This window comes from Eubalaena glacialis, chromosome 4 (genome assembly GCF_028564815.1).
Source record: "Eubalaena glacialis isolate mEubGla1 chromosome 4, mEubGla1.1.hap2.+ XY, whole genome shotgun sequence".
NCBI lineage: Eukaryota > Metazoa > Chordata > Mammalia > Artiodactyla > Balaenidae > Eubalaena > Eubalaena glacialis.
In genome coordinates, this window is record NC_083719.1 from 871203 (window position 1) to 890457 (window position 19255).

Below are 19255 nucleotides of genomic sequence, written 5' to 3' on the forward strand. Positions count from 1 at the left end.
CATCCATACATCCACCTATTATCCGTCCATCCATCTATCCATCCATTCATACATTCACCCATCCACCCACCCACCCATCTATCCACCCATCCACCCATCCATCCATCTACCCATCCATCCACTCATCCATCCACTCACCCATCCATCCATCCACCATTCCTCCACTTATACATTCATCATCCACCTATCAATCTAACCACTTGCCCATCAGCCCTCCATCCATCCATTCATCCATCCCTCCATCATCTGTCCATTCATTGTCTACACACCCATCCATGCATTTTCTACCCCTCTTCCCTCCCTCCTTTCTCCATTTCCTCCTTCTATCCATCCATCAATCTACCCGTCCACCAACCACCCATCTATCCATCCACCTACCCATCCACCTAAATACCCATCCATTAACTCATTCATCTGTAAATATAAATTGAGTGCCACTGTCTACTGTGTACCAGGTCTATTTAAGACAATGGCAGAAGCGAATGAGACCAGCTCAGCCCCTGCTCCCAGGGGAGCTCCTGCGCAAACTGGGGAGACAGTGAGCACTCTCCATTCCATGGGACACCTGCTGGGGAGGCCTGGGGAGACTGGAGGTTCAAGGAGCACTGAGCGGGGGCAGAACCCAGAGAAGACTTCCAGAGGTGGCGTCCAAGCATAGTGACAAACCACAGAGCTCTCCTCTGGGCTGCGGCCAGAGCTGACTGGTGTCTAGAAGGACCCCTTTGGCCAGAGTGGATAAGAGATCCTTAGGCACCAAAGGCAGGGAGCCACTCAGGACTCTGGCGTTGTCTCCCCAGAAGAGGCTCTTGGGCTGGGCAGTAGCAGCGGTCAGACCACATGGCTGGAGTCTGGACACCTGGGGAGACTGCAGGGGAGCTGACCAGGCAGGTGAGGGCTTGAGAGAGAGGTGGGACAGATGGGGGGCAGGAGGGGATGGCGCACAGCCAGCGGGGGCCCTGGGGTGGGTCTGGGTTAAGCCCACTGGACCTGGGAGGCCCAGGGGCTGTGCTTGCCCTTGGCCAGGGAGAGGTGAGTGAAGGCAGGTTCTCACGCGAGGGGGAGGTGGCGGCCCGAGGCAGCGTCCTGCACAAAACATCGAGCAGGAACACGGCGACTCAGCCACGGCCGCTTTCCCATGGGTTTCTTTTATTGTTGGTGACGACCACACAAGAGGCCACTGTGAGACAGATGGACGTGGACAACGTGGGTTTTCTACACGAGTGCTCAACACTCCTGGGAAGGACGGGGTGGGCCCGATTCCTCTCGAGCTCCGGTCCGCAAGCTGGTTTCCCCTGAGCGGCCGGTTCCACAGGCCTGGGCCGAGGTCCATTCGCAGGGATGGCCAAGAAGCCTCCGTGGGCCTGTCTGGCAGTGCCTCTCCTGCGGCCCAGCAGCACGTCCTTGGACTGCGGCCGTGCTCCCTCCAGGACGGCAGTGCTGGGAGCATTTCTCAGCTGAGAGTCCAACATCCTCCCCAAGGACCACAGGAACGTCAGCAAACAGATTTCAGAAACCAGCCCTGCATTCTGAGAACTGGCTTTGATTCCCGTGTCAATACGATTCTAAAAGCCGTTCCCTAAGGAAACAAGTGCTGTTCCTGACGTGACACGTGCCTCAGAGAAAATTCCGGCGGGGTCTCCCTCCCAAGACTGCGGGGCTCCAGGCTGCCACCTCGGGGGCTCTGCATGGCCGGGGACACCACGGGGGACGCACTCACTGCTCGTGGCTGGGGGTCCACGTCGGGCAGCAGTGGTGGCAGCCCACATGGATTTTATGGAGTTTTCTTGTAGCTACAAGGAAATAAACAGCACCCCCATCTCACACCCGGGCCCCGGCCCTCCGTGGGCTCTGAGCAGACCTGTGTGACGTGGGGACACGTGGTCCCACTTTGTCACCTTTTGTATGGCTTCCGCCATTTCACCTCTGCACAATTAGGCAAAATATGACACTTGGCTTTTTTAATACGAGCAAAACAAAGGATCCAAGAAGCTATTGTGAGCGCTGGGATTCTCAGCAGAGAATCCGTAATCTATAATTATCGTATTTCTCCTCCACACATAGATGACAGCAAGCTGTGGGCTCCAGGGGGTCCCGGGGTGGGCACAGGGTGAAGGGAGCAGCTCTAACGCACAGAACACGACTCAGACGTTTCTACCTGCAGGATGGGCACAGACTAGGTAAGTTACACCGCGACACGGCGGACACAGGGTCATCTCCCTGTGGCACAGAGGGTGTGACCAGTCAGAGGGAAGGACTTGAGAGTGTCCAGCGAAGCAGAAGGTACGGAGTGGGAGCGGCCCTCCTTTCTCGCAAAACTCAGATTTTCCTTCTTCGTTGCCTCTGTCCTGCCGTGGATGGTGCCCTGCGGGCCTCCTGCCTCCGCTCCCCTCTACACCACGAGCCAGTGGCGGAGCTGGAAAGAAAACAAGGCTTATTCAGACGTGAAGTGAGGAGCTCCTTGGATAAAAGCAGCTCCTGCGCCGCGGCCCGGCTTGTAGCTGGGAGATCCCTGAGCAGAGCGGGCGGCTGGGGGACCAGCACTGCTCCTGGGGCACCACAGACCTGACGCCCTTTTTAATTTATGGAGACAAGCCATCACTTCACAAAGAGATGTCGGCGGGCACAGTGGCCTCAAGGGGCCAGAGCGTGGACCAGCAGCCTCTGCCATCCCAGGCCAGTGTGACATCAGCTGATGGACGGACACTGGATGCCAGCGTGCCTGGGCTGGTCCAGAGCGCTCGCCTACTGGCTCGCATGTGACCTGTGATGCCTCTGGCCCCCTGTGGCCTCTCTCCTGGGGCCTCTGATCCCGACCCAGTGGAACCCTGCACCCTGTGGTGCTGTCTGCTTTGTGTGACCTGCGGGTGTGGGATGAGGCCTCGTTCACCGCTCGGGGAAGGGTGAGATGGACAGGGGCCCTATTTAGTTGTCCACAAATGTCATCGCCTGTTATTACCCAGCTGTTAGTTCAGCCTATTTTTGAGAACAAGCCATTCGATCACACTAAATGGCAAGAACCGTGTTTTGTAAACATTTCCAGACAAAGACGGGCAGGGCTTGTTTCTGACACAGCCACACCGGGGGTAGGAAGATGCTGCCTCTGGCCCCACCGCAGGGCCCTCCGTCACCATCGGGAGAACCTGCTTAGGATACACCCACACAGCAGCCAGAGGGCAGCCAGAGGGCAGGGCTGGACCAGGGACGCCCCGGGGGCCGGAGCAGTGGCTCCGTGGTGACTTCAGACCAGTGCCGAGGCCAGGGGGCCACACCTGGGACCCCAGCTGAGACCCGACCCCGGGGGTGAAGTGGCCCTCTGTCCTGGCCACAGATGAGCCGAAGGTGACCTTCTCAGAGGAAGGTGTGCTTACGGGGCCCCTCAGAGCCCCCACAGGTGGAGATCAAGCCAGAAGCTGCAAGCAGGAAAGCAGAAGCACAGGCAGCAGCCACCCCGAGCGGGTCGGCAAGAACCAGAAACTCCAGCTCAGATCCCCACGGACCAGAGCGGTTGTGGTCCTCAGATTACCGGGCAGCTGTGTAAGAAATGGTTTAAAAAGTGATAGATGCCACTTACAGTTCTGCACAGTTCAACTGCTGCTTCCAGAGAGTGAACAGTGTAACTGTCAGTGAGGGGGACACAGGAAGGGGGTACGTGATGGAGACGCTTTTCCATAACTGCACACGTGGCACTTCCATGTGCAGCGTCAAAGTGAACGGCCACAGCTGCAGACAAAGATATTTCTGGTCCAGGGAATTCCCTGGTGGTCCAGTGGTTAGGACTCGGCGCTTTCACCGCCTGGTCGGGGAACTAAGAACCCGCAAGATGCGCAGCTCAGCCAAAAGAAAAAAAAGATATTTCTGGTCCAGATGGAGTAATGGGGACTGAATACATTCTACCATCTGACACAGCTTAAAATGAACAAAACATATATAATAATGGGTTTTCAGACACAGGAGGCCAGACGACAAAGGACGGATTCCCCGAGGGAGACAAGCAGGGGGATCTGTCCAACTGCCCCATTGCGTCCTCGAGGGGCTTTCTAGGCTTCAGCGGGGGAGGGGATGCCCAGGTGGGGCAGTGAACCCCTGGCCTGATGAGGTGGGGTGAGCGCTGGGGAGCCCAAGGCGGCTGGAGTTCACAGGATGGAGCTGCAGAGGGGCGAGTGCGGCACTGGGAGCCCTGGGCACGTGCACAGGGACCCGAGGGTTCAGCTGAGCATTCAGGGCACTCGAGGCCGGAGACACCCTCCTGGCAGGATTCGGGAAACGTCTCTGAAACTCACAGGACGGGAGCTGTGCCCACCCCGCAGCCAGGCTGGAGCATCTCCTGGATCTCGGGGCACCGGGTAGAGTGTCACCCAGGTCTTGCACCAGCATTGGAAACCGCCCCACACTAAATGCTGCCCTTGTCCCACCTAACAGGTCTTAAAAACCAAGTTCCCCAAAGATCAAACTGTCTCCAAGTAACTTAATGACGACCCAGAACAAAGCTCAAGAATATGTAAAGGAACACAAATATACCCAGCCTCTAACAAGGTAAAACTCACAATATCCGGAATCCAATTAAAAATGACCAGATGTGTGAAGCAGCAGAAAAATTCAACCCCTTATGAGAAAAGTCAACTGACACTGACCCGGAACAGACACAGATGTTGACACTGGCAGATGAGAGACTTACACAGTGATTATAACTGCAGTCCATATGTCCAAAAAGGTAAGTAGAGGCATGAAGGACATAAAAAGACCCAGCGTGGACTTCTAGAGATGAAAACTACAATGTGTGAAATGACAGGTGTGCTGGATGCGATCATTAGCAGATTAGACTTTGCAGAGGAAAAAAATTAGTGGACTAAACAAAAGCAACAGAAAGCACGCAAAATAAAACACACAGAGGGAAGAGAATTAACGTGGCCTAAAATATGTGTAACTGGAGCCCATGAAGGGGGTGGGGCAGAAAAAAATGGAAGAAATGATAGCCCAAAATTTCCAAATACACTGAAAATGATAAACCCACAGTTCCAAGAGGCTCAGTGGACTGTGGGTGTGAGAAGCATGAAGTACGGTGCTGTAACCGAGCACAGTGGAGAAATGAACCCAAAGAGTCAGCGTGATGCCCTTTCAATACGTTTAAAAACAACTGAAACCAAACAGTCTACTTTTCAGGAATATAGCAGCACCTACAGATGCAACAAAACTGTGCAGCAGAAAATGCATGGGAAATATTCAGCTAGATTGAGATGGTGTTGACTTCAGGGGCAGGAGGGTGGCAGACACAGAGGTAGATGTGAGTTACTATCAAGGTGGAGTTTTGTACGGTTGTTCACAAGGGTTTATTCTGTAATGTGGTTAAATAAATGAAAAATAGCCACGGGTGGACTAATGTACAATGGTGCACCCGGACACAAAACCTAAAAAGACACCTGAAAGAGTATGAGACCCAGAGGAGCCTCATATGGCAGAGCCCAGGACGGAAGCAGAGAGGCAAGGGGCAAGATTTCAGTAGGGCTGCAAAATTCCCAGAACTCACAAAAAACTTGAATTTACAGACCCTGGGCACACAAGAGATGCCAGGAGGAATAAGTAAATAAAACTAATTAGAATAGCTTTGCAATAATATAACTAAAAGAAATCTATGCCCAGACACATCACAGGGAAACTGCAGCACCCAATGCAAAGGAAGCTGGAACGGGTCCGGGGACCCCGCCCCATGGGGCCACATGTCTCAGCAGGACCGCAGGGCTGCAGGTGGAGAACCAACATCTTCAAAATGCTGAAAGACCATAACTTGATCGAGAGCCACGTGCCTGCGGAAACTCTGTCATAAATAAGGGCAAAGTAAAGGCATTCACAGACATGCAACAGTGAGGAAGTTTATTAAGACACCCCCTTAAAGGAATGTCTGAAGGATGCTTCTTCAAAAGGCAAGAAAACGGTCCTCAAAGGAAAGGTGTATGCCAAAAAGTAGAACAAATAAACACTGGACATGCACACTTGTCCAGGGAAGTTTCTGGACAAAATAACAACAATAAAAATAGTGACTAATTTGTGGGTTAAAAATGACATAAATGGAATATTGGACAATAATAGCTTATTAATCTGTAGGAGGAAAATTTAAGTCCTTGTGGTATTCAGGATGGGGGTTCAGATAATGTTTAACTTTATACTTAAAGTGAAATATGCATGGTACAATTTCAAAAACAACTATAAAATGAATAGAATAAAGTATATAAATTCCAAACAGAGAGGAAACAGTGGAACAAGGAAAAAAAAAGACCAAAAAATCAATCATAAAAGGCAATAATAAGGTGGAAAAATAAACATTAAAAAATGGAACAGTTAAAAAATAGCAGAATCAAGCCCAACTGTACCAATAATCACAGCAAATATAAATGGATTAATCTGCCCAGTTGCCAGACTAAAGCATTCCAGTGTATTCGAGGTTTGCAAAAGACTCCTAAATGTTAAGATGACTGCAAAGTTGGAAGTTAAAAGATCACAAAAGACATTTCAGGTAAACTCAAAAGAAACCTAGTGCAGCTGTAGTCACCTCAGACAAGAAGGACTTTAAGAGCAAAAACACAGCAAGGGAACAAGGATCGGCCAAGTAGATGTGATCATTCTGAACCCATACCTGTCCCAGAAAACAGGCTCAGAATAGATAAAGCAAAGCCCAGTAGAACTACAAGGGAAAATTGGACAAATACGCTTTCAAGGTCAGATATCCCATAAATATCTACTGATTACTGATGGTTAAACAGAGCTAAAATGGGCAAAATTGTAAAAGATTTGAACAACGCAGTTACAAGCCCAATCTAATGGACAGAAGGAGAACTGCATATCAACAATTGGAGAATACATCTCATCTAAAGATACACGTAGCATTTATAAAATTTGATTAGGTGCTTGGTCATAAAGGAGTATCAATACACTCCAAAGAATGAGTAAAAAGGTGTCTGAACACAATGCAATTAATTTAGAAATCAATAACAAAAAGATAAATGAAACATCCCCATATATTTGGGAATTTAAAGGCAAACTTCTAAGCATTCATGGGTGGAAGAAGTCACAGTGAAAATTAAAATATGCTTAGAACTAAATGATACACAAAATGCTATGTTAAAAGTTGTGACATATAGCTGATTCACTTTGTTATACAGCAGAAACGAACACAACATTGTAAAGCAATTATACTACAATAAAGATGTTAACAAAAATTTCTAATTATAAGAAAAAAAAAAGTTGTGGAACACAGCCAACAAGGTATTTTGAGGGAAATTCTTAGCCTTGAATGCTTATGTTAGAAAAGAAGAAAGGTTGAAAATTAATGATCCACGGTCTAAATTAAGAAGTTAGTAAATGTATGACAGAGTAGACCAATGAAAGTAGAAGGCAGAAATAATGACAGAGCTGAAATGAACGAGACAGAAAGCAAAGCACAAACAGAGTATCCTGCACCAAGTCGCGACCCTTCAAACTGCATAAGGGGAAGTTCTCTGTCCCAATAGGCCCCCACCCCACCCCTGCCTAAAATCATGCCCCTTACACAGCTTCTGAGTCAGAGTGTCCACGTCCTGGAAGGACTTGGCTGGGCAGCATTCACAGCTGACGTTGGCATCCTGACCAAGCAGCTCGCCCTGGTGTTGGAGCAGGGAGCACCCACCCAGGTCACCTCCGCCCCTGGCCGGCAGTGGGGAGAGTGGCACTCACTGTGAACTGGCGCACCTCCCCTCTGTCCACCCGCTCGTGCTCCTTCTCGGGCGTGATGGCGTAGGCCAGTTTCTAGAAGAGAAGGAGCAACTGTGGGCGCCGGCCCAGCCTCAGCGGCATGAACGGGCCCTGGTCAACTGCTGTCGATGTGGGAGCTGATGGCTTGGATCTCCTTAGACCCTGGAGCAAAGTCCAGCCCAGCTCGAAGTAGCCGCTACTGGAGGAGGTTCGTCTCCACGTCAAGCTCGCGGTGGGCCCTGAGCAAAGGTGTCCTCTGTCTCTTCCAGGAATCCCGGCAACAAGATGTGAGGTGGAGGGACCCCTGTGCCCAGCTCACCCACCCCTTCCTTCATAGGTGACGCAGGAGCATGCCCGACCAACTGTGAGGCCCAGAGCCACCCCCAGCCCACACGAGGGTGCCTGCCTGGGGATCCCCCTGGCCCTGCTTGGCCCCAGGTGAAGAGGGCAGGTCCCCTGCTTCCACCCCACCCTCAGACCACTGCCCTTCCACCTGCACTGCACGCTGTAGACCATGTGTGCACACACACAGAGACACACAGGCAAGTACGCACGTGTATGTGCCCACGTGAGGACACACACACAAGACAGGCACACACAGGCGCGCACACACACACACACACACACACACGCACAGCCCACCCGCCACACCAGCCCACGTGTCTCTGGCATGGTCACTGGCCCCTCCAGCCCCTCCTGCTGGGCAGAGATGAGCAGGCAGGAGCAGGCCTGGGACAGGGACACCCGCCTGACCTTGTTGGTGGCCTCACAATCGGGGGGGGGAAGGGCAGGTGAGGGAGACCCGTCCAGATACACACCTCCCTCGAGGAGCCGGGCAGGCTGCAGAACTTGTAGGCAGCGTAGATGGGCACCACGGACATGGAGGACGCAGCGATGGCCCAGCCCAGCGCGTTGGCCCACTCGGGGAAGATGTAGGCTCCGTAGTGCGGGGGCCTGAAGGTTGCGATGCTGACCACGACCACAAACTGGAACCGAGGGACAGGGGTCAGGGGCGGCCGGGGGCAGGGCTACCAAGCGGGTGGCTCCAGCGGAGGGTCCCCCGCACAACGGGACTAGGCCGTGAACCTGGGCAGTGGGCGTCTGTGTGCACTCTGCAGACTGGCGCTGCTGCAGGACGGGGCAGGGGTGCCTGGGGGGCGCACATCCCTCCAATTCTTAAGTCTGATGGGCGGGGATTCTCTCACTGTCCCTTGTAAACCTCTCAGGCTGCCACACGGGGAGAAGCAGGACACCTGGCTGGTCTGGAGGTCACATGCCCCAGGCTGCTGGGTCGCTGGTGGTGACCAGCAGCCGCTGCAGGTTTGGAGCAGCTCAGGGAGCTTGGGGCTTGAACTGGGAGCCTCACCCCCACTCCGCCTCCTCTCTCACTGGCCCTCGGGGTGGAGGGGGTGCTGCCCGAGGCCCCTGCCCAGTCCGTGGACACCCTGGGGGCCGCTGGGCTGGCTGGGCAGGAGGAGGGCCAAGGTCACGAGGTGCTCGTCGGCCTGGGCTCTGCACTCAGAGCTGGACAGCCGCTGAACGGCAGCCTGGGGCCACCAGACAGGGCAGGCAGTTCCAGCTTCGTGAGCCACTGGGGCTCGGTCACAGCCACCCAGCTCTGAGGCTGTGGTGTGGATGCGTAGGTGAACCAGCACGGCCATGCTCCAACGCAACAGGCGGTGGGTGGCCCTGGCCGCAGGCCCGAGCTTGCAGACCCCTAGCCGGGACGACAAGCAGCTACTGGGGAGCCCTGGGGGCCGCGCTGTCACAGAACCTGAGCGGCTCCCATCCGGCCTCGCATCTGAGCACCTGTCTTCCCAGGTTCTAATCCTTCTCTCGGGCCTCCAGGCAGAGGTCAGCTGACGCCCTCCAAGCACAGGGGCCGAGCGGGATGCACACGGGCCTTAATCGGGTGGGAGCCCTGCCTCCCGTGAGTGGTTTCTCAGTGGCTCCAGTCGGGGGGGATCTTCAGGAGACCAGAGGATTTGGGGGGCCAGCCTGCCCTCCTGCCTGAGTTTGGTGACCTGCTGACTCCCGCCCGTGGAGACCCTGGTCCCCGGGCAGCACCGAGCCCCTCCCCCAGCATCAGGCGTGCGTGGCCCCTGCTGGACCCGGTGGCAGGGGAGCGGGGAAGGAGGGGCCTCACCAGGAGGAAGCAGGGGCTGATGAACTTCCAGCACAGCCGCCAGTAGAGGCTGGGCCGCTGCCCGGTCATCTGTTTGATGTCGTCGCTGAACTGCCACACGCCTGCGGGAAGGTGGCCAAGCAGGCGGTCAGCACGGCACCTGCCCGAGACGCGGGCCCCGCCGGGCCCTCACCAACCCCGGGCCACCCCCAGCAGACCTGGAGCTCGGGCTGCACGCTGGTGCCCAGGCCGCCCCACCCAGCCGCCCAGGGGTCTTGCTGACCTGGGCCCGATGCATGTCCCCGTGGCGACACTGGGATCACCGATGACCCCAAGGGGGCCCGTGGGGCCTCCGCCCTCCTCCCATCTCAGGTCCTCCTCCCCGTGGCCCACGGCCATCCCTGCTTCCCCTCTGTAATCACTTTTTTTTTCATTTACAAAAATCATGGTAAAATACATATAACATAAAACTTACCATTTTAACCATTTTTAGTGCACAGCTCAGTGGCATTAAATACATTCACATTGTTGTGCAACCATCCCCACCATCATCTCCAGAACTTTCTCATCCTCCCCAACTGGGATTCTGTCCCCATTAAATGCTCACTCCCCATCCCCTCACCCAGCCCATGCCACCCCCCCCCCCAATCCTACTTTCTATGTGAACCTGACTCTTCCAAGGACCTCATGGGAATCCTACAGGATCTGTCCTTCTGTGACTGGCTTATGTCACTGAGCATAATGCCCTCAAGGTTCATCCATGTTGTAGCACGCGTCAGAACATCCTTTTTAAGGCTGAATGACATTCCGTTTATGTAAATGGTCATTCTTTTGTAAGGAAAGCTACTTCTAGAAGCTCCATGTGCTGCAGCTTTCTCCAGATCTTACAGTGATTTCTCTTGCCCTGAGCCTGGCCTGGCCTCTGGTCATGTGACAGCAGCTGGTTGGCCGAGTCTTGTGTCACATGTGGGGACACAGCAGAGCCACACCTCCATGCAGAATCCCCTCTTCACACTCCAGCCCCATCGTCAGATCCCGGACTCAGACTCTGCAGAAGTGGGGTGGAGGAGGCTGAACCCAAAGGCCAGCAAAGATGGGTGTGTCCACCAGGCCCCTCGGCCCCTGAAGCAGGTCCAGGGCAGGCCAGCCCCTCCTGCACCGGGTCCTCCTCTCTGAGACCACAGGGACCTGGGGGCACTGAGAGGTGGGCGCATTCTGGGTGCGAATTGCCGTCCGGAGAAACGGCGTGACCTCTGTCTTCGGAGGCCTTGGGTAGCACACGCTCGCTGCAGGGCCTGCCTCCCTCCCGTCTCCACCAGCCCCACGTTCATGGCTGTGGGACACGTTTGAAGCACTTTCTCTCTTTCTCTGAGGTTTTATTTTGGGGTGGGGAGATTATCATTTAAAGCTATAGGCAAGTATTGATTCCAGGTGCCCATGAAAGCACAGAGAGCTTGATATTTCCCTTTTCTGTAGAAAAGTAAGTATAATTGGAAGAGTGTTCTTGGAACGTGAACTAGTTGCCAGGTTAAGCCTCTCAAAGCTAGAGTGCTTTTCGGGTTATAATTCCAGGGCCGAGGCAGAGACCATGAGCCCTCCTGTGGCGCCAGGGCTGCTGCGAAGCTGTGGTTCTTGGGCAGCACAGGCCCGCGGCTTCGGGCGGAAGCACACGCGCAGCACAGGCCCGCGGCTTCGGGCGGAAGCACACGCACGCGCAGGGAAGCGCGCCCGGCATCTCGAGCTTTCACCGCAAACTCCCCCAGAGACACCTGGCCGGGAGGGCTGAGCGGCACCACGGCCCCAGGGCACAGGGAAGAAGCGGAGAGAAAGCAAGGTGGGCCCGGGCAGCAGGCTGGAAAGCGCACAGCTTCTGCAGTTGTCAAACCTACAGCAGGACATCCCGGGAAACATGGGGGACACCCCAGGAGGGGCCGGGGCGCACGGCTGCAGGCTGGGCCGCGCCTCTTCCAGGGGCTGCCTGCTGACCAGCAGGTCCCTGACCTCGAGGGGCTCCCAGTCCTAAGGCGTGAATGAGCGCTGGACCGGGGTGGGGGGTGGTCTGGGGTCCGGGTGGTGCTGTCCGTGCAGGGTCAGGAGTTCTGGCCTGACGCTGAGCAGCGGCTCTCCGAACACCACCGTCATCCCCCCATCAGCTGAGGGCCTTAGTGGCACGTCCCCAGAGAGAAGCCCACTCAGCCTGTTCCCCTGCCACCTCGGTCCTGGTCGACTGCGCTCTGCAAATGCGGAGACCTCGCCTCCAGCACCAGCCAGTGTCCCAGCGCCCTCGCAAATCCTTCCTCCTCAAGAACCAGCAGCATGATTATGTGGCCACACCGGGTGCTCTGACCGCAGTGAGGACTTCGGGCTGCCGTCCAGGCTGTCTTCACTGATCCATTGGACAGCTGGCTGCCAAGCCTCCTCTGGGATGTGTGGTGACCACAGTGCAGGGCAGCTTTGCCAAAAAGGAAGCAGCACAGCGACAAAGCCCAAGGACGCCGGCCCGGCCGGTCGCGATGACGGCACAGTGGCTGGGTCTTTGCGGTTGAAGCACACCAGCCCCCCGAGGAAAGCTCCGTCCTTACCGTAGAACCAGGCCACCCCGATGACCTCCATGAGCACCCCGAAGAGGATGGACGTGCCCGCCGCAAAGTGGTCCAGCAGCGTGAAGACGTAGATGCCACCCTAGGAGAGAGGGGAGCGCCTGCTGAACTCGGGGTGCCCGGTGTGGCACGCCTCGCCCACGAACGTGCTCTTTCCGAAACATAAACCTGGCCTGCAGTTTCAGTTGACAGACAACTTCTATTTTACTCCCTAGAGAGTGTTATTTGAATCACTAAAATTCAGTCCACAAGCAGCTACTTAGGGACCCACCTATTACAAAAAAGAAAAACTCCTCTCCTCCCCAACAATTAGGGATGAAAGCAAGCAAATGTCAAAGTTGGCAGGGCCTCGGTGAGGGGGAGGACCTGGGTCCTGCATCCCCCCGACCGGCCTCCCCTGACCCTCCTGCCCCACAAATCCAAGGGCTCGTCCTAGGGAGCTGCCCGGGTTCTGAAACACTCCGGACCAAGTGCTCAGGCACCCAGGGACCGCGTGAGACCATGGCGACTCTGAGTGACCGTGGCTCCCCGCATGTGTTCAAGGCCACCCCGAGTGTGACCACAGCCACCCGTGTATTACAGGCCATGGGTTGTTTGGAGGGGTGCAGCCCTTGGAAATGCTGTGGTTCTGTCTGGTCTGACAGCACTAACCATTGCTGCCCAACACCAAATGCTAATGAGACATCGTCGGGCGGGCGAGCGCAGGTACGCAGGTACGTACGTTGGTGACGCAGAAGAGGGAGAGAAGGAAGGTTGCCAGGACGATGAGGAGGGTGAAGAGCTCCCGGTGCCTGTGCAGCAGCTGGAACTCATCGATGAGCCCGGTGATCACCGACTCCATCCCGCCCATCTGCAGCCGACACAGGGCAGAGGAGCGCTGGGGGCGGGGCCGGCGCTCTGCACCCCGCCTAGGCCCCTATACGGGTAACTCAGCGGACGCGCGCAGCATCAGGAGCTGCACGGTGTCCGGGGTGCGGAATGCACCCTCGGCAAGGGCTGCTCTCGTGACACGGCCACTGGAGAGGGAGGACCTGGGGTGGATGCCCTGCCCTCTGGTGAGGAGTTGCCAGAGGGGGGTGGAGTGCTACGTGGCCCACGTAATACCGTCCCCTGCATCGCCACAAAGGCTCAGCTCTGCTGGGCTTTTCTAAGCAAGTGTCTGTCCCACAAGCATAGCTTCGTTTTGCTCCCAGGGAGGACCTGGCCTGGCCACTGGCCATGTCCTCACTGATTAAGCCCTCCTGACTCTCAGTACTGTCGTGATGGGGTGTCGCCCACGAAGCCCGGCCAGCTGGGGAGCCTCTCTGCCCTGCTGGGACCACCTCGTCCAGGAAGTGCTGTTTATGGGAGTCACCGCCAAGGGCTGTGCCCACCCAGTGGGCAGGTGACAAGGCTGATGGCGAGGCGGAGGTGGAGGGCTACAGTGCGTGACCAGCAGTCACGTGGTGGGGATCCGTGGTCCTCTGCACTTTCCAGGAAGCTCGGATGAACACGGGGCCTGAGGTCTCGGCTGTCGGTCCCCAGCAGGCCACGTGCAGGAAGAGCCTGAGGGAGTCCGTCTGCCGAGCCAGCGCCCACACGCACGCAGGGCCGCCACAGGATGCTCAGAGGGCCAGGCTGGAGCCTCCGCCTCCCACCCCGCAAGGGCACCCTTCCTCCTGGCGGCTGAGGGGCAGGGAAAGCGTGAGTCAGGCTTCCTGGGCCCTGTGTGTCCCGTCACCCCGTTGCCTTGTTTTCCTGCACTGCCCTGCTGCCGCCGGCCCTGTGCCTGTGTGTTTAGGACTCGCAGGGGGCTTGCTGTGCCCCCTCCCCCCCAGGGAAAGAAGAGGGGAGAGTTGGTCCGAAGCCTCCTTGCCAGTTACTGTGGGACCCTGCCTCCCACGCAGGGGCTCTGTGCAGGCCCAGGGGTTTGGGAGACCCGCAAGGGCATCCGGGCCCGGCCTGGCCCTGTGAGGGCTGGCTGTCACTGGTGGGCCCACGGCACGCGGAGCGCCGAGGTCACTCACGGCGCTGTCGATTCCCAGGGTGAGCAGCATGACAAAGAAAACGACGGCCCAGACGGAGGACAGCGGGAGCGTGGCAAGCGCCTCGGGGTAGATGACGAAGATCAGCCCCGGCCCTGAAAGCAGACCCCGCCGTTGCTTCCCGTCACCCCCAGTCCTGCCCCCACCCGGAGACCACAAGAGGGCGCAAAACCCTGCCCATTGCCTTCTTTCCGCTCTCCTTGGAAAGTCCTCCCTCCTGGAATTCAGGGCCCAGGACTCTGGAGAATGGAAACCGGATCCATGGGAGGGAGGGCCTCTGTTGTGTCCCCTCCAGCCCCCAGCCGTGTCCCGGGGCTGCGCGGGCCCTGGGAGAGGAGGGGGCACAGCCAACGGGAAGAGGGCGGGAGCGGCTTCCCGGGGTCCTACCCTTCATCCCTCCAAACACTTGGGGCGCCTCCTGGTTGGTTTTTTGTGCCTGTCGTGGACACATGCGCACACACTTGGGCGTGCTGTGGTTCATGTAGCCCCTGTGGATATTTTTCTGTGCCAACATATTACTCTAAGTATCGCCTTTAAAAACCACGTGCTGTTACAGAGACACCACAGTGTAGGGAGCGCTTCTCCATACACTCCTGGCAAGGCAGTGTGTTTCTGCTCACGTATGAGCCTCCTCTGACCCTTTGACGCACTCCTGGGAGTGGGACTGCTGGGTCAGGATGGGCACATGCGGGAACCACACGTGCTCCCTTACCCCCAGCAGGTGGGATCTGGGTGGAGGTGGGGATGGAGCGGCTCAGGACTCAACCAAGACTCAGGCACTTTGGCTGCAAATGATCCCAAAGTAAAAAAGATGCCCACAGGAAACCGCTAGTTGATCATTTTCATGGTTAACTTAAAAAGATGTGCCCTGTAGCTCACTGGCACGGTCTCCCGAGTACTTGATCACAGAGGTGTGACATAACTTCTCCGGTTCCCTCGTCCTCAGCAAGGCCTGTGTCGGGTGCCAGCTGTTAGGAACAGGGCACTTACTGATCCTTCTAGAGAATCAAACAAAGGCCAGAGCCAGGGTCCATCTTCCAAGGTCTCTTAGGAGCCCTGGTGTCAGGCCTGTGCTCTGCGATCCCCAACCCCTGGAAGGAGCAGGGTTTCCAGTGTGGACCGAAGGGGTGGCTCGTTTGAAAAGCTCTAAAGTCTAAATGCCACAAGCCCAGGAAGATAACCATCTGCTTGGCTGAACGTAAGGCCAATATCCTCACCTTTCATTTCTGTTCCTGGGTTAACATTTCACCCTGTTTTCTTGAGAATTAGAGCTATAAATGACATTTACTTTGCTTGTCATGGAAATGCATAGAATACATTCAGCTTACTTTCAGGGGTTAATGGAGGTTCTTGCAAACTATTGCTATTTATCATAATAAAGGGCAAAAGAGCGGTGAAAATGCATAAATGCAACAGTGAGTAAATTTCACTGCTCTGTATTTATTTGCATTATGTTCCCTTCCTCCTGCCTATATTGGATTTTTTTTTTTTTTTTTTCTACAGGAAAGAGTATGGATTTGGAAACACTTGCTGAGATTTCATCCCAGCCCCCAGCTTTCCCACCGCAGTCTTGGAGGGGTCTGTCCATCCCGTCTCCAAACCTCTGTTTCCTGCTTTCAAAGTGCAGCTCCAAATGGGACCTAATGAAACTTCAAAGCTTTTGCACAGCAAAGGAAACCATAAACAAGACGAAAAGACAACCCTCAGAATGGGAGAAAATATTTGCAAATGAAGCAACGGACAAAGGATTAATCTCCAAAATGTATAAACAGCTCACGCAGCTCAATATTAAAAAAAACAAACAACCCAATCCAAAAATGGGCAGAAGACCTAAATAGACATTTCTTCAAAGAAGACATACAGATGGCCAAGAGGCACATGAAAAGCTGCTCAACATCACTAATTATTAGAGAAATGCAAATCAAAACTACAATGAGGTATCACCTCATACCAGTTAGAATGGGCATCGTCAGAAAATCTACAAACAACAAATGCTGGAGAGGTTGTGGAGAAAAGGGAACCCTCTTTCACTGTTGGTGGGAATGTAAATTGATACAGCCACTATGGAGAACAGTATGGAGGTTCCTTAAAAAACTAAAAATAGAACTACCATATGATCCAGCAATCCCACTACTGGGCATATACCCAGAGAAAACCATAATTCAAAAAGACACATGCACCCCAATGTTCATTGCAGCACTATTTACAATAGCCAGGTCATGGAAGCAACCTAAATGCCCATCGACAGACGAATGGATAAAGAAGATGTGGTACATATATACAATGGAATATTACTCAGCCATAAAAAGGAACGAAATTGGGTCATTTGTAGAGACGTGGATGGACCTAGAGACCGTCATACAGAGTGAAGTAAGTCAGAAAGAGAAAAACAAATATCGTATGTTAACGCATATATGCGGAATCTAGAAAAATGGTACCGATGAACCGGTTTGCAGGGCAGAAATTGAGACACAGATGTAGGGAACAAACGTATGACACCAAGGGGGGAAAGCGGAGGTGGGTGGTGGTGGTGGTGGGATGAATTGGGCGATTGGGATCGACATGTATACACTGATGTGCATAAAATTGATGACTAATAAGAACCTGCTGTATAAAAAAATAAATAAAATAAAATTCAAAAATTCAAAAAAAAAAAAAGTGCGGCTCCCAACACTCAACTTCTCAAGAACTGGATGGGCTGAGGGGGCCAACCCGCTGAGAGCTCAGGGCGCAGGTGGGGTTGGCCCTCTGTTCCCCTCAGCCCCTCCCTGAAGGCCACCCTCGCGCTCAAGAGTGAGAAGACCCAGGAGGAGATCAGTCCCCCAGCCCCCGGGAGAAGAGGGGCTTCCCAGGGGAAGGGAGGGGCCCAGCCCTGAGCGGGACGATCGCGGGGCAGGCTCCTCCTGGCTCACGCACAGAACGATCCTGCAGGCCGGTGAGGGTGGCAGCCGTCGCGGGAGGCCTTGGGGTCCTGGACTGACCTAGCTTCAGGCTGCCTAAGCCGTGACTTTCTGCCCAGCACCCCGGGGGCTCTCTCCTGCGGCGCCCAGCTTGGTCCCTGTGTCACCTGGGCCCATGCCCTCCCCCGCCCACTCCCCCTCAGCTAACTTCCTAGTTTGCAGACACTCCGTGTCCGTGTCGGCATGGTGAGCAGGTTGGGAACATGGGTCTCTGTTGTCACCGTGTCCAGACACTTCAGGGGATTCTCGGCTATTATCCAAATCCCATCTACACGTGCCATGGCCACTGGGTATTTGGAGGAAAAGCTTTGGAACAGATTAACTGCTATGTCCAAACCAGCCCAGCTTCCTTCTGGCTGACCACACCGAGGTCCGTGCCGCTTGGTACAACTCGGAGCCCTGAACTTCACGTCCCTGGCCAGGTGTAAACAACGGCGGGGGCCGCCCAGCGAGGGGAACCAGACCCTCGTCCTGCAGCCGAGTGGCCTCTGCAAGGAGCACTGCGACACGGGGCAAACATGCGGCAGCCTCTGCGTGCAGCACCGTGGTCCGAGGGGGCAGGGGCGGGGGGCGCGGGGAGGCGGTGGGTGCGCTGCACCCAGGATCCTGTTCTCAGTGCGTCAGCAGCTCTTGGGAAGGGCTCTGGAGGCCTATGCATTCCCCTCTAGGTTTGCAGGGAAGACGCTCGTCGAGAACTGGGCAGCCTGAACCTCGGGGGCGGGCGGGGTGGGGGGCGGGGTGGGGGGCGCTCACCGTCCTTGGCCACGTCCCCGATGGGTACACTGTGCTTCTGGGCCATGTACCCCAGGAAGGAGAAGACCACGAAGCCGGAGGAGAAGCTCGTCAGTGAGTTGACGGAGGTGGTGATGATCGCGTCTCTGCAGGAACAAGACGCGCTGTCTCAGCACCCGGCCTGGAGCCGCTGCAATTTCCAGTCATTATTCGTAATTTACTGCGTCTGGGGCAGGCAGCTCCGGGGGCGCTTCCCGAGTCGAGCAGGCCTGCCCCTCCTGCAGCCCCAGAGGCTGCCCAGCGCTGCCCTGCGGGAGGGAGGCTGGCACCCGGTGATGGTGACGGTGACAGGACCTCCCACCCGGACACCCCCCACTGAGCGGCTTTGGGCTCTGGCCAGACGTTGGCTAGGCCAGGCCCTACGGCCCGTCCATGTTTGCCTGGGGACCAAGGGACTCTTGGGACTCCCGACTCAGTGCTGAAGGCAAGACAGTCCCACCAGCAAAGCTGGGGCTTCAGGTGGGCAGCACAGACGACCACAAGGGTCCCTACCCCTGCTCGACAGGGGCTGCCAGGCGGGGCTTTGAGATGTCTCCTGGGAGCTTGCTAAGATGAAGGTTCTGACGGGGCGGGTCTGGTGGGCCCCACATGCTGTGTTTCCCATTCGCTCCTGCCGGCCTGTGGACCCCCCCTCTGACGGCTGAGAATTCAGAGAGCAGGGGAGGAGGGGGTGCGGGGTCAGCCCTCCTGGTGCCCGAGTGGAAGGACGTTTGCAGCGTGCTCAGACTCAGGTGGGCACAGGGTAGGCTCAGGCAGGGGCTGTCTGGCCCTGCCATCCAGACTCCACCTTTGTGTGGCCCTCTGGGTAGCAGTCAGTTTGGCCATTTTGCTGTGCACACCGCCTTTGTATTTTTACCGCATTTTTATCCTCATGATATGAAAGAGAATAAATACAGGCTCATGAAGGTCAAAGAAAGCAGTCCTGGATGAAATTCTTTCTCTGTTTTCAGAAGGATTTCAGGGCCAGCAAGTGGCTGCAGGTCACTCAGGTCATCCGGGCTGGGCGGCCCCAGCTGAGATGCCACCACAGCT

At 55.7% G+C, this 19255-nt stretch overlaps 1 protein-coding gene across 1 annotated transcript in view; it reads right to left on the reverse strand.

Annotated features, from left to right (window-relative positions):
- Positions 1–2389: 2389 nt before the first annotated feature.
- SLC6A3 (solute carrier family 6 member 3) overlaps positions 2390–19255 on the reverse strand; it is a 34605-nt gene continuing 17739 nt past the window's right edge. Inside the window, exons 7-14 of the mRNA XM_061187633.1 lie at positions 18185–18309; positions 14454–14566; positions 13169–13297; positions 12430–12529; positions 9869–9969; positions 8541–8708; positions 7705–7776; positions 2390–2413 (exon numbers count right to left, since the gene is read on the reverse strand). Coding sequence (XP_061043616.1) covers positions 2390–2413; positions 7705–7776; positions 8541–8708; positions 9869–9969; positions 12430–12529; positions 13169–13297; positions 14454–14566; positions 18185–18309 — 832 coding nt within the window. The remainder of the gene's footprint in view (positions 2414–7704; positions 7777–8540; positions 8709–9868; positions 9970–12429; positions 12530–13168; positions 13298–14453; positions 14567–18184; positions 18310–19255) is intronic.